Source organism: Cryptomeria japonica, chromosome 11 (assembly GCF_030272615.1).
Source record: "Cryptomeria japonica chromosome 11, Sugi_1.0, whole genome shotgun sequence".
NCBI lineage: Eukaryota > Viridiplantae > Streptophyta > Pinopsida > Cupressales > Cupressaceae > Cryptomeria > Cryptomeria japonica.
Genome location: NC_081415.1, coordinates 270,863,189 through 270,878,027, shown reverse-complemented (window position 1 = coordinate 270,878,027; position 14,839 = coordinate 270,863,189). Strand labels below are relative to the sequence as shown.

Genomic DNA, 14,839 nt, shown 5'->3' with positions numbered 1-14,839 from the left:
GAAGTTAAGACATCTCTTAAGATTGTCACATAATTTATCATTTAATCTCTACTTGGTGAAATCTGAGCTCATCGAAACTGATTCACTCTTCTTCCTTATCATATTCAAAGACAGATTTGGCACTGATGTTTGTCCCTCGCACAATAAACAAACAAAGCACTTTGGTCAGGGAACTTGGGTTAATTTTGATAACATAACTTATTGCCACTCAAAGTGTCTCGTTCATTTTTTCTGCGTAATTGCTTTCAGTTGGTTTTTCCCAGCCCCAGCAAACCCACAAAAGGGAAAAAAAAGGTATGGATTCAGTGGCTTGAACTGAGATGGCAAGGATGGATTCACAAAAAGATAAATGTAGCCCCAACTTAGTAACGGATAAGACCATATGCCCTTGTTGCTAAATCACACAAAATATTAAAAATAAAATGGATTACATACATAAAAGGGCTAGATATCAAGTGGAATGCATATGGTTCAACCATATTTTGATTCATAAGCAAGGCCCTAGTGGAAAAGACACAAGGCACAACCATTCAGTTGTGGGGCACAATATACATATGAGGCCATGAAAAGAATGGTGATTCCAGAAGCAATTACTTTGTCTATCACCTAGGGCAACAGTGTTGATTGATCATAGTTACAAGACTCGGACTTAGCTCAAACTCAAAAAACTGATTTTTGATCTAGATTCAGCTCAAACTTGGCAAACTGATTTTTGATTCAGACTTGGACTTGGCACTTAAATTTGGCAAAGACTTGGGAAATTGAAAAACCATGAAATGTAGAGATGTTTTCAAGGATGCAAAGCTCTTACTAGGCACCCTTAAGCAAATCAACTTTAGATGTAATAAGCTTATCAACAAGAAGCTACTTTGATCACATACACGTATACATCGATCAAATGAATAAAAAAGTGGATTTTAGTTGAAGGAAACAACATTTTTGAATAAATAAGTATTCTGATTTGTTTTAGGCATACAAAACTTATGAATTATAATATTCATGACATCAAATACAAAAATCACAACATAGAGTCAGGGACTATGATAGAGTAGAGCTTGTATCACTTGGCCTAGCATCACTGTGCTTGTATATTAGACAAGTCTACAAAAAATTCTATGGCCATAAGAGCATTAATTAGGATAGGGATTGACTCAAAAAACCAAAAATATAAGTGTAAGTCAATTACTTGAGATTTAATTAGGAAAAAGTTGAAAACATAAAAAAAGTTTCTTTTCCATCTAGCATGGCCCAAAATGATATTTATATTTTGCTTTAAAAGCTAGAGCAGGGGTTAAGGAGCAATGCCTCTAGCAAGGTTGAGGGGCAACACCCCTAGCAAAGTCAAGGGGCAAATTAAATCCTTGAGATCATACATACGTTTGTGTCGCATGCCATTTTTCATAATTTTATCGCTTTTAACCAAGCTCCAAGAGTCCTACAATTCCTTCAAAAAATGTGAGTGTTGATGTCATAGAGCAGTAATTAGGCCCCAACAATATTTGCTAGATAACGTTTTATGGGCTTGTATTTTTAGCTTCGATTCTTTTTTTTTCCTGTCCTTGTTTGTGGTTGCAAATGAAATGAATATCATTTTGAATTGCTAAAAATTATCTTATGTGTTTTTCTTTTCTTTCTCGCTTTTCCCCTTTTTTCTAGTTTTCCACCTAACTGCCTTGTCTGAGTCTTGTAGACAAGACTCATCTAGTTTATAGAGCCTAGTAGACTCCACAAGTCTAACTAGCTTGCTGGGGATTGGGGTGTTGCATCTTTGGGTCTGAGTTCACTCTACTCGCCTTGGCTGATTCTGTTTCTAGCATCATCTCAGCATTTTCCTATGGCAAGGATCTCTCCTTTGCTGGTAGGTGAAGAATTTGACAATAGGATACCCCATCCATCAACAAAACTAATCTACGGAGCTCATCCACTCTCATCATCAGCCTCTCCTTCCTCCACTTCTGCTCCTAGAAACTGCCTCACCTTTAGATCTCGTGAATAGGAAGCTGCAAGTGTCTGTTGGTGTGCAAAAGGTATATTACCTAACTGGTTCACATAAGTCCTATTCACACATGCTAACATGTTAAGGTTACTTAGGGATTTAAGAATATTTCTAGAAGTCTCTAGTGCACATGTGATCTTATCCTTTAGCTGTCTCATGACATAGTATTAAGACAATTGTCACAATCTTGTCTTATCCTATCTCTCAACCTCGCCTTTATAAGCAAGGCTTCATATGTACATTATGTAAAACCTTTGATCCATATATCATAATTCATTTTGCACCATAATCAAGCAATTATTTCTCTTGCTGCTCTCTTGTGGAAGGTAATCTTTGGTTTTGCAGGTGATCTTGGAAGCTTGGGTCCATTGGTGACTCTTACAATGTCTACTTCATCAAAACTGGCAGCTAGTCCAAGTTTCATAGCTCAGATCGACCAAGGCACTAGCATCCAAACTGAAGTAGGTGACTCGACCAGCCTTAGGGGGTACTGTGGGGCTTCCTTCCTAGTTTCTTAGGAAATGTCTTGAGGGTTTCCAATCCTCAATGTATAAATCCTTCCATCTAGTTGTTACACATACAAAAAATTTGTAGAGTCAAATTTCAAGCCAAAATATTGTCTTGCTTGTTTGTAAGCCATTCTCGAGTCTTCTTTCTAGTACTGGCTAATTATGTCATTTTGAATTCTAGCTAACACCTTTGCAAGTCCTACAAGTGAAGGTTATCAAGCACATCAAAAAAAGTGGATGTGTCAATGTGAATTCAATAAAAAGCGGTTAAGTGCCAAGGTAGGGAAATGATAATTGGGGTTCCTAGAACACATCTTGATGTAGGAAAAGTACTTTTGATGATTTTAAGTCAAGGAAAGGTGCACAAATGATATGAAACACACTTCAAGGAAGAAAAATGAGAATTATCAACACAAAAACAAGAAAAAATGGTCTTTTAGTGACATGGATGTGCCCTAAGTTTTTGTTTGTCTTTTTGGTGTGAAAATCACTTAAGTTGGAAAAGTGTTTGTAATTTTAAACGTCAACAATGAATTAGAATGTGAAAATCACTTGAGTGACTCATCAAAACACCTTTGCATTTAAGTGGCCAAACTCCACATCAAATTAGTATGAAAAAGTCAAACTTAAATGGTTGGGGGAACCTGAGGTGATTTTAGTGACAAATTGTCAATTGCAAATTGGAATGAAAAAGTGCATTTCACTAGCTAGAGGCACCAAAGATGACTTATGTTTACCTTATATACCCATTTGCGTCCAATGGGTTGTTCACCAAGAGGCAACTCCACCAACTCCCAGGTATGATTCCTTATTGGGGAAACATACTCAACCTTAATAGCAGCTTCCCATGCAATTTTACTTTGTGCCTTTGAATACCTTTGTGGTTTAGGTACCAAAAAAAAGATTTGATGAAAGAGCAAAATGAACATATCAATTGTTGAACCGACAATCTGATTCTGTGTCATCTAAGGTTGTGCATCTAATTGAGGATCTTTGTCCTTACATAGACCTCCCAAGGTGGAATAATACCACATAAGGCTCTAATGCACCTAAGACAAACTCTGTATTGGTAGAACCTCAGTCAAAGTGGGGACTACTTCAAGTCTACTGTTTGATAGATCAATGATAAAGTATCAGCCCAAGACTAGCAGATTGGAGTAAAAGATGAACTACTGGGTTCATTTTTCAAAGGCACCACAACAAAACTTCACTAACTACCTACAAAGTTCAAGCAAACAATGGTTCCGTCTCCTTCACATCAACATCTCAACTAACTATTATTTTTTTAGTAGAAACATCATTGAGTCCATAGGCCTTAGATTGATCACTATAGCCAACAAAAATATTTTTGTTACTTTTGCAGGCTAGTTTAGTCCTTTTTTTGTCAAGAATCAAAGTATATGTGGCTAGACCAAAAATATTCGTAGTTGTTATCTCAAGTTTATTGTTGGAGCAAGCTTCATCAAGTGTGATATCTTGCAAGGCTTTGCAAGGACTCATGTTCAAAGGATAAACTTGTGTACTTACAACATCTGCCCACTATCTATATGACATGCTTCTATTGTGTATCATGCACCATGCCATTTCCATGATATTCTTGGTTTTCCTTTCTACCTTCCCAGTTTGTTGTGGAGTGTATGGTGTAGTCAGTTGGCATTGGTTACCTTCTTTGTCATATTAGGTAGCGTCAAGTTGTTAATGAAAAGATCAGAATATAGATGGAAATAGTAAAGACTAGGCTATAGATAAGTAAATGTACCTTCCAACTGTAGTGCAGATCTCAGGATGGCAGTGCAGTACCTAGAGGACAAATTTGCAAATAAAATTTCAGTGGTAGTGCAGCATTGTGCTTCTTGGTCAGTATATTGCAGTAGCTACCTCAAAATGTCAGAAACCCCTAGGAATGCACATAAACAGTCAATTGGGCCCATTAAATGGTCGATAAAGTGAAAGGGATATTCTTAATGACCTAATAAATAGGAGAGATCTCTAATTTCATCAAACATGGTAATTAGGCCCTGGGGATGGAAGACTGTTGTAAATAAATCGATTACAATTGGAAGGGGGTGTGAATAGGAGATACAAACCTTCAAATTCCAATGTCAACGTCAAAGAACCTAGTGACTGAACTAGAAAGGTAGATTCCAATCTCATAAAGTCAATTGGATCTCTAGGATGTGACTCAAGGTCAAATACTTTTTAGAAATTGAAGAAATTTTTTTATTAGACAAGGGCCTTAGCAAGTAAGGGGAAGAAATGGCTAGAGGTTAAGCAAGCAATAGCAGCATTTAAATAAAGGTGGCTCAATGATGAAGATGTCAATAATCTAGTGATCATCATCATTGACTGCAATAAATATAAGTATGTTACTCAGCAGTAATGTGTTACAAGATCATTCTGAACAAAATATCTCAATGATAATTGGCATTCCTTATCCTCAGCCCTACACAACAAAATCTGTTTCAGATTTCACAGTTTATTATCTGTCACACATTGTGATTGATGCTTGTGACATGTTAAGATTATATGAATTTTTGACCCTCAGATCACCTGCTATTCTGTTAGCCATTTATGCATTTTCGTTGTTTCCTTATTTGCACTTGCACTTGTAGGGTTGTTTTGTTTGTGTAAATTTTATAGGTGTTTATGGATTTTTAATTGTTTTTCATTTCTAGGTGGATCATAATTTGAATCAGATGATGACACCAATCATGCATATGCATTTTTTCATGTTTGTAAATATGTAATATCTAAAATTTAAATTTTCATATTTGACATTTGGTTTTCAGGTTCTTCTTGCAACAAGTTCTGCAGATGGAAAGTGCCGTGTATTCTCTACATTCATCAAAGGAGTTGATACAAGGTTGGTGCAAATGAGATCTTCTGCCAACTAAGTTGCCATATCATATTATATAGCAAACCCTATCTGTGCCTTTGCTTGATAATATCTATCTGAATTATATAACTTGAAAATTTATAGTGGTAAAAGGTTTTCTACAGTCAAGTGGTGACTTCAAAACTTATGCATGACATAACCTAATGTACTCTTTTACTGTCTCTCCAGGGATTCAACAGTCAGCCCTTTTTGTGACATGAAGTTTGGCGAGGTCTATTTTCAACTTCAGATAATTGTTTACGATCAATATTTTTTTGCTCATATGTGCATGTGTGTCTATAGTGGAGAATCTAGATAATTTTAGGAAGTTTTTGACTTTTAATATTACTTAGCCATGAATTCATTTATCTGATAAAGCCAACCTCCAAAAATATTTTTACCATAATGGATACCATAGTTTTTCTTGATAGTTTATGAACGTGCTTTGAGTGTATAGAACACAACAATACATACGTTGGTCTGCTTAGGTGTTTGATTGTCAGCCTACTTGCCAACACTTACCTGGTTCATTTGCATGATCTCTGTATAATAATGCAATGAATATACCATATCTCACGTGGTATCAACATTGTTGCTGTGTCCACTGGAGTGCATGTGTATGTGTCTCCTTACAGTCACTGTTGCTGGAATAATGTTTGAAGAAGGACACAGCAATGGTTTGAATAAGGACAACATAAAGAGAATGGATCATGAAAGGAATATTATGGTGTGAATGAATGTGTGTTTAATTAGGAGTCAGGACTTTAGTGTAAGAAAGTGAATAAGAATTAATATTTCTAAATTGTATACCTAATGGAGTAATGGGAAGAGGGCTCGAAGCTCCACATGGAGGGGGAACCTTAGCAGTATAGGACAGTAATGACTTTCTATTTGGTGCAACCATAAGTTAAAGCTAACAACAATGAGTGATAATAAAAATTACAATGTGTTTGTTACTATTGCGATGGTGCGCATGGAGAGGGATCTCTGCTAATTTTTAATGATAACGAATTTGGATTGTGGGGACACAACTTAAAATGAATTAGTTTATTGTTTATGTGATATAAATAATATTTTGTGTTTGTTATAATAGGATATAAATTTTATTTGATTTGTACTAAAATGGAAATAATAGAACAAAACCTTGAAGTTTAGGCATGCATTTATATGTTGAGTCATGTTCTAAAACTGGCAGAGGGATTCACTATTCTAGTCTCCAATTTGGCTAGTAAGTATGTTTAATTCAAAGAAGTAAGCCAACAATTTGATTTGTAATGTCTCAAATAGAAAGGAGATAATTCAAGTATCCTTGAAGCTGGTTGAGATGTTGGAATTGATGAACAAACTTTTGTGATGAGTTCCACATCAGTCAAGAGTCATCTTCTATATGGTGCAGGAGCATTTGAGTCCATGGCTGATCTTGTGTAGCCAAAAACATGGTAGTTTCATTTTGGCTTTTCACTCTACTTTTGGTGTGTGGTTTTTAGGTTACTCTTTGTTAGGGCATCTTTTCAAATTTTTCTTGCAGGCATTTTTCTTATTCTTAGTAGCATCAAACAATGGTGCAATTATTATTGCTACACAATTTAGTCAATTAATATGTGGTGTTTAGTCAATTGGTCATCATCCTGCTTAGCATCTGGTTGTTCATATCTAGTTTTTGACTTATTTGGTTTTGATAATTCTTTGGAGGGGTCTACATGCTTAGTTGGTGTATGCATTGAATTGGGACCCATGGATGCATATGGCATGTTTTTTGCAGTTTATTCTTATACAATGGTCCATTTGGTAGAGCCTGCATTATTATGTGGTTGAGATGGCTGTTTCTTTATTTTTGATAAATTCCTTGGGAGTTTCAAATTCTGAAGGCTATGACTTTTTGGGGCAGCAATCTCTTGGCCTAGTCCATTTAAATGATAAAGTACTTAGTTCTTTTTGGGGTCCCCATGGGCAAGAATCAAACGCTCTTCATGCTATATGCTCAGAGTTGGAAATAAGGTGGGGTCCACTATTCCTGTGTTAGCCGTATTATTGTACACGGGAATAGGACTAGTTAATTATGTGTAGTTGTTTTGGTTAGTTGGCGACCGAGGGGTGGCAGTTGCGGTGCGACGATTGTCGCTCGCACCCCCTGGGTATCTTTATATACTTCGGAATGTAACTTGCAACACACTAATTATGAATGGAATAACATATCTTATACTTGTCTGATATCTATGGCGTTATTATTTTGCATTACGTACTTTATGCTTTAAGTTATTCACTCGAGAGGGTAAACATTTGGCGCCGTTGCCTAGACGTACTTGAGAACGGAAGACACGGATGGCGCACGGACACGATGGGCCTACCCGTTGGTGAGGCAAACCCAGAGGCCGACGACGCGCGAACAGAACTTTACATAGGAGAAGACACCGCAATGAGAGAATTTTCAATTCTACTCCAGATAGCTATCCAGACCTACGTATGACGAGAGGCGACGGAGGTGGAAATCCCACCAAGTGCCATGTGGACAGCGTTGGAGGTGAGCCCGACAATAAATCGGTTGATGAACCATCTTCCCCGGTTGCTTGCACAGGCATCGCTGACACAACAAGCTCACCTGGAGGAGATTGCCCAAGAAGAGCGATGCCAACAAATCCTTCAATAGTACGAGGAAAGCAACCGACGGGAAGTCGAACGGGATGGCGCTAGGCCAGGAGGGAATTGAAACTTGAACTTTCCATATTCAAATAAAAGTGTCATTGACATGAGTTGTATCTAACGAAATGAATTAATAAAGAAGTGTTTTGATTTTGTATTGCAAATTCTGGAAATGTGCGGCAATTAATGCCCAACCTATTGAATAAAGATAGAAATAAAAAGGCAGAAACGGATGAGTGGGAGGCCGCGCAGAGGGCCTTGATTCTGGAACAACGTGTAGAATGTAGACAGAGGCTGAGGCAACGTGCCGAAGGACGACCTGCCGAAGGGTTGCCTGAAGGGAACCAAGGAGGTGTCACGGAGGGTGCAGAAGCCGAGGGGAATTTCTACGCGTCGCCAGACCACCGTAGGGCGAGAAGCCACGAAGAGTTTCTTGAGGAAACTAGGTTACGAAGAGATCTAGTTGAAGAGACCCGGGATCAGTTCAGAAACTTATCCCTTACACCACAAAGTGAGGATCACCAAAGGGAGCCAGTAGTGGGCGCAGGTGACAATGAAGGGGAGGATAACTGTACGGTAGGTGCCACACTCGGCAGGCAAAACACTGTACCTCCAGTCACCCACGCAGGACACACCACTGGCACCAGAGGGGCCGGAGGGAGCAGTGCAGGGGCACAGACACAGCCACAACCACCTCCAGGTAGACGACCCCCATCGATGGCGGGCAAACAGAAGTTGCCTAAATTCAACGGGGATGGCAACGATGACCCCGTACGGCACTGCCGAACGTGTGAAACAATATAGTCAGCCAACGGGGTAGTTGACAAAGCTGATTGGGTGGTGCAGTTCCCTGCCACCCTAAGAGGAGTAGCCATCGATTGGTACTCCGATGTGGATAAAGCAAAGGTGGGAACATGGGACGACTTGCAGAAAGCTTTCGAGATGGAGTTTCGACTCCTTCGAGATGATAATGAGATCGTGGCGGAGATATTAAGCACAAAGCATGGAAAGCACGAGACAGTGCGAACATACAGCCGACGGTTAAAAGAGTTACTAGGGAAGATGGAGAACTAGCCGGCGAATGGACTAAAGAAGAGATGGTTCGTGGAAGGGTTGCGGTCATCCCTACGGAGAAAAATGAAAATTGTACCGGCCACCTCATACGATGACGCCTACAATCGCCCGATGGATTTGGAAAGTGAAGACAAAACATCGCGGAAGAAAAAGGCAAAGTCCTCTGGAGAAGAGGAGTCCTCGGGAGAAAGCAACAGTGATGAATCGTCAAATAAGAAGGTGCAAGCTCTTCAAAAGGATATGCACCGTATGATGAAGGAATTTAAGAATATGAGAGGGAGAACGAGTAAAAACGAAGACTTGTGGTGCACGGAATGTAAGGAAGAAGGCCACACAAAAGGCACCTGCCCGAAAAAGGCATTCTGCGAAATTTGCCAAATGTTGGGACACATTGTCAAAGAGTGTCCCTACAACATGAAAACGAAAGGGAACCAGGTATTCTTCGCGCAAGAGCAACCCTCGCTGTCCGTAGCAGCAGGCTCCGCCCACACGCAAGCCGATGCCATTGCATCATCCGGTGGTTATCGAGGGAACCGAAGAGGAGGGAGAGGCAACAACAACAACAACAATAGTAACAATCGGAGCAGAGTGCAATATGATACTAAGGGGCGGCCAATAATTTAATGTTGGGCTTGCAACCAATGGGGGCATTTCGCTCGGGAATGCCAGAACACTGAAACCCCCCAGAGTCTGTGTAGATGGTGCGGCCCCGGTGACCACGATGACACACACTGCCCTAAGCAGGGGGTGAATTTGCTCAATATTGAGAAGAGGGGCAAAGACAAAGAAGTGCTGGCAATCACTCGCGCGCAGGCGAAGAAGGCAACCTATCCCGATCCCCGCACGGAGAAGGAGAGACTGCGGGAGGCAAAGGCCGACATTGAACGGGAGATGGCGGCAGAAGGACGGAAGGACACAGAGATAATGAGTTCCTCAACCCGCCTGCAAGCGGAACAGAATATCATTGGGCAAATCTTGTAGATGGAGGTGCCGATAAAGGTAAAAGACCTTCTAGACTCTATGCCACATTTGAGGACTGCCATCCTCACCAATGTGCAAAGCACTGCACATACATCGTCGAGTGCACCACAGGGAGGAGTTCCCGCCACCGCTTCGAAGAGTGCACCACAGGTGGAGGTTCCCGTCAGCCCTTTGACTGACCCGATGTTACTAGCCTTGAGCAGTGGTAGACACCCAGCTGTGGTAGAAATGGGTATCCGTGGGACCATTCTGAAGGACACCATTGTGGACGGGGGATCTGGGGTGAATGTACTACCAGAAGAAACATGGAAGCAGCTGGGGAAGCCCACCCTGTGGCCACCCACATTCAACCTGGTGGGAGCGGACCAACACGACATCAAGCCACTCGGCTTGTTGATGGCCCAGCAAGTGACAATTGGTACGCAACCATTCCTGTTAGATTTCGTGGTTATTCCCTCGAAAAAGAAAGGCTATGACGCCATCCTGGGGAGATTGTGGTTGATCAACGTGAGGGTGAACCACAACTGGAAGAAAAATACACTCTCCATGGAGAAGGGAGGGCGGAAATATATCATTGACCTACAAACCCAAAATGTTGGTGAAGAGATCGCCTCTTCCGACTCGGACTCAGAGGACTCTAATAAATGGGAATGGGGTTCCGAGGGAAGCAAAGGCAAGAACGCGATGGAGCCAAATAGCGAAGGGGTCCTCGAATTAGAGGAATGTTCTGAAGACGAAGTGTGCTCACTCAACGGGCTCTTCCATTGGCAAATGGAGGATTACGAACTTTTTCAGTGCAACATGTTGCAGATAGAAGAGCCCGCGGATAAGGAGGTCTTCCCTCCGGAATACAGGGAATATAAGGAGGGGGAAGCCCGAGTGGACGAGGCACCTGCACATCAGTTCAAAAAAGACAAACCCATTCAATTTGAAGAGTCCAAGCTGAAGGCAACAAACCTGGGAAAAGAAGAGGACCCACGAAATATATGAGTCGGGGATGACTGGGATCCTGTGCTGAAGGCAGCAGCCTTCAAAATATTTTTGGAGTTTAAAGATGTCTTTGCATGGACGTATAAAGACCTGAAGGGAGTACCTCCCGAACTGTGCGTGCACCGCATCCCGCTGGTACCCGGACCCAACCAGTATGAAAAAGACCGTACCAGATGAACCGCAACTATGCAGCGCAGGTGAATGAAGAGATAGAAAAAATGCTCGAGGCCGGTATCATTTTTAAAGTACAGACAAGCGAATGGGTGTCGCCCATAGTCATTTCACTAAAGAAGGAGGCTAACCAAATAAGGATTTGTGTGGACTTCCTGTGTCTCAATGCAGTTACGATTAAAGACCCTTTTCCAATCTCGTTTACGGACAACATACTGGAGGAGGTGGCCGGCCATGAGATGTACTCATTTTTGGATGGATTCTTCAGATATAACCAGATCTCAATCGCCAAGGAAGATAAACTGAAGACCACCTTCGTGGTCGAAGATGGTGTCTATGCATACAATTGGATGCCATTCGGCCTATGCAATGCACCTGCAACATTCCACCGGATTATACTGCACATATTCGACAAAATGTCGATTGGGAATTTTAAAGCCTTCCTCGACGACTGGTCCATCTATAACGGGCAAGATACGCATTTGGTAGCCCTCAGAGAGTGTCTGGAGAGATGCCGGAGGGCAAGACTGGCCCTTAACCCAAAAAAATGTCGATTTATGGTGCCACAAGGCAAATTGCTTGGGCACATCGTATGCAAGGCTGGTCTGAAGATGGACCCAAACAAAATACGAGTGATCGTGGAGATGGAGCCTCCTACGGATGTCACCGGGGTAAAGTCCTTCCTGGGCCATATTGGCTACTATAGGAGATTCATAAAAAACTTTGCACAAATATCCCACCCCTTGGACAAGCTCACTCGCAAGGGTGAGCCGTACACCTGGGGGACCCCGGAGAGCGAAGCATTTGAGGAATTGAAGACGAGGCTTGTAGCTGCTCCCATCCTCGCTTACCCCAACTGGGACAGGGAGTTCCATGTCCATGTGGACGCCTCAAACTTTGCGATCGGTGCCACATTGGCCCAAGTGGGAGATCATGGGCTGGATCACCCTGTCTATCTTGCCAGTAGATTGCTATCTAAAGCAGAGAAGAATTACAACACAACAGAACGGGAGGCATTGGGGATAATCTATGCGGTACAAAAATTCAGATACTATTTGTTGGCGACACCATTCACATTCTACGTGGACCATCAAGCCCTCATGTACTTGGTCAACAAGCCGATAATTCAGGGAAGGATTAGTTGGTGGCTACTCTTACTACAGGAGTTTACGTTCACAATAATTGTACGGCTAGGAAAAAGCCATGTCATTGCTGACCAACTGTCCCGGATCAGGTCCGGAGAGCCGCAAGAAGGGGTAAATGACGACTTTCCAGACGCCCACCTATTCAAGATCGTAGTGCTACCACCATGGTATACTGCTATCGGGGAATATCTCTCCACCTCTGTATTCCCCCAAGGCATGCCGTTAGGAGAGCGAAGAAAGCTTGTGTTGAGAAGCCGCACGTTCCAGTTGATTAATGGTTTATTGTATAAAATGGGGCCCGACGAGGTGTTACGTCGGTGTGTGATGGAGGAAGAAGTGCCAAGCATCCTGAGGGAAGCACATGAGGGGTCCGCAAGAGGCCATATGGGACCGGACACTATAGCAAGAAAGGTGTTGCTAGCAGGCCTCTGGTGGCCCACAGTGTATAATGATGCGAGAGAATGGGTAGTGGGGTGTGATACCTACTAGAGAGTGGGGAGGCCGCTGAAAAGGGATTTCATGCCCCTCAACCCGTCGCATGCTCAAGAACTGTTCGAGCGTTGGGGGCTGGATTTCATCGGGCCGCTCAAAGTGAGCCGTGCTAGGAGGTGTCTCTACATTGTGGTAGCCACTGAATATTTAACAAAGTGGGTCGAAGCGCGAGCCCTACGAGACAACTCGGCCGTAAGCACAACAAGATTTATCTACGAACAAATTATTACGCGGTATGGGATCCCTATGCAGTTGACAAGCGACAAAGGCGGACATTTTGTGAACCACGTGATTAAACTCCTTACTACAAAATTCAGGATTTTTCATTCACTATCTAGCCCCTACTACCCTCAAGCCAATGGGCAGGCCGAGGCTACCAACAAGGTTATTGTGAGCATGATATACAAGTCGTGCGGTGTCGAGGGAGAAGACTGGGAAGAAAAGTTACCCTCGGTCTTGTGGGCCTACCGTACAACCTACAAGGTGACCACAGGCCATACTCCGTTCCAGCTCATGTACGGGCAAGAAGCTGTGGTGCTAGCAAAATTCATGGTACCAAGCCTTCGCATCGTAGTAGAGAACAGACTTGGGGATATGGAGAGTCTGAGGGAGAGACTGTATGCCTTAAACAAGTTGGACGAAAAAAGGATGATGGCACAATGGGCCACAGAGGCAGCCCAGCAAAGACGGAAGGTCTGGCACGACAAGCATCTTCCGTGAATGAAGTTTACTCCTGGGCAGTTGGTGTTGAAATTCAACGGAAGGAACGGAATCAAACCTGGGAAATTCAAAGTGCATTGGCTAGGGCCCTTCAAGGTACGCGAGGTCAATACCAACGGGGCGATTAAGTTGTGGACGCTAGACGGGGAAGAGATACCAGACGCCGTCAATGGGTCGAAATTAAAAGTTTACCACAAACGGAGGGAGCCTGGACCATCCAGTCAGGATGCTTGATAGACTAAATCAAAAAAAAAAAAGAAAGAGGCCGTACGATGCCCGTACCATACGGATTTTTTTTAAAAAAGGGGTGGGGCCACCGTACGGTGGAACCACTGTGCGGTGGTCACCGCACACCACAAATAAAAGCCCGCACAGCCCCGCGAAAACACAAAAAGCCGCACAGCCCCGCGCAAAACCAACAGCCCGCACACGACGCATAGCCCGCACACGCCGCGCAACCCGCACAAGCCTGCACATGCCGCACCGCTTAGCAGCCAACCACGCAAGGAAACAAACGTACGCCTACAGTAATCCGGGAAGAGGCACGGGGTTATTAATTTAACCCTATTCTTTTTAGAAAAGTGGCAGACGGATTTGGTTTTTAAAGCAAGATTAAAGAATTAATCTGGGACTAATGGACATAAATAGGAACAAGGCAGATTGGCGAAAACGGTTGTAGTTGTTAGAAGACAAGTTGCAGGGAGGGCAAAAAGAAACGAGTGCAGACACAGGCAAACGGATTTTGCCATCTGGGGTGCGTATTGCAGGTAGCCTCGGTATGAGCACAAGTCAAAAAAGCAAGAAGCATCGTCCCAAACCCTTGGCGACAAAGGACAAAGATGAAATAACGGCAGATAATATTATGTTCGAAGGTCTGAATGGAATAGACTGTCGGAACTGGTGGGCGAAGACACCTCAGGATGATCTGATAAAGAAAAGCCTTTGCTAGGCATAGGTACACTGGGCTGTCCAGATGCCAGTTTTTTCTGTAAAGGACTTTGAGGTGGTTTTGCATGCCATGATTGGCAGCTATGACAGACATCGCCACCAGTCGGTATTTGATTATCAACACCAGAGGATAACAGTGTCATTCACGACAGGCGAGTTCACCAGGGTATTTGGCATACCGGGGGTGAAAGGGAAAAAAATAGACACTTCACAAAAAATATCTCCAGAAAATCGTGCCACTACTGCAGTTGATGTTGCACGATAACCTTACCCAAGGAGAAAAAGATAGCCTCAAGAG

The 14,839-nt window shown here is 42.7% G+C and overlaps 1 protein-coding gene across 2 annotated transcripts in view; it reads left to right on the top strand.

The window, feature by feature from the left end:
- LOC131069736 (actin-related protein 2/3 complex subunit 1A) overlaps window positions 1-14,839 on the top strand; it is a 160,412-nt gene that overhangs the window by 66,109 nt on the left and 79,464 nt on the right. For both annotated transcript variants that reach the window (XM_058005273.2, XM_058005272.2), the window contains exons 8-9: window positions 5,295-5,368; window positions 5,570-5,612. In XM_058005273.2, coding sequence (XP_057861256.1) covers window positions 5,295-5,368; window positions 5,570-5,612 — 117 coding nt within the window. The remainder of the gene's footprint in view (window positions 1-5,294; window positions 5,369-5,569; window positions 5,613-14,839) is intronic.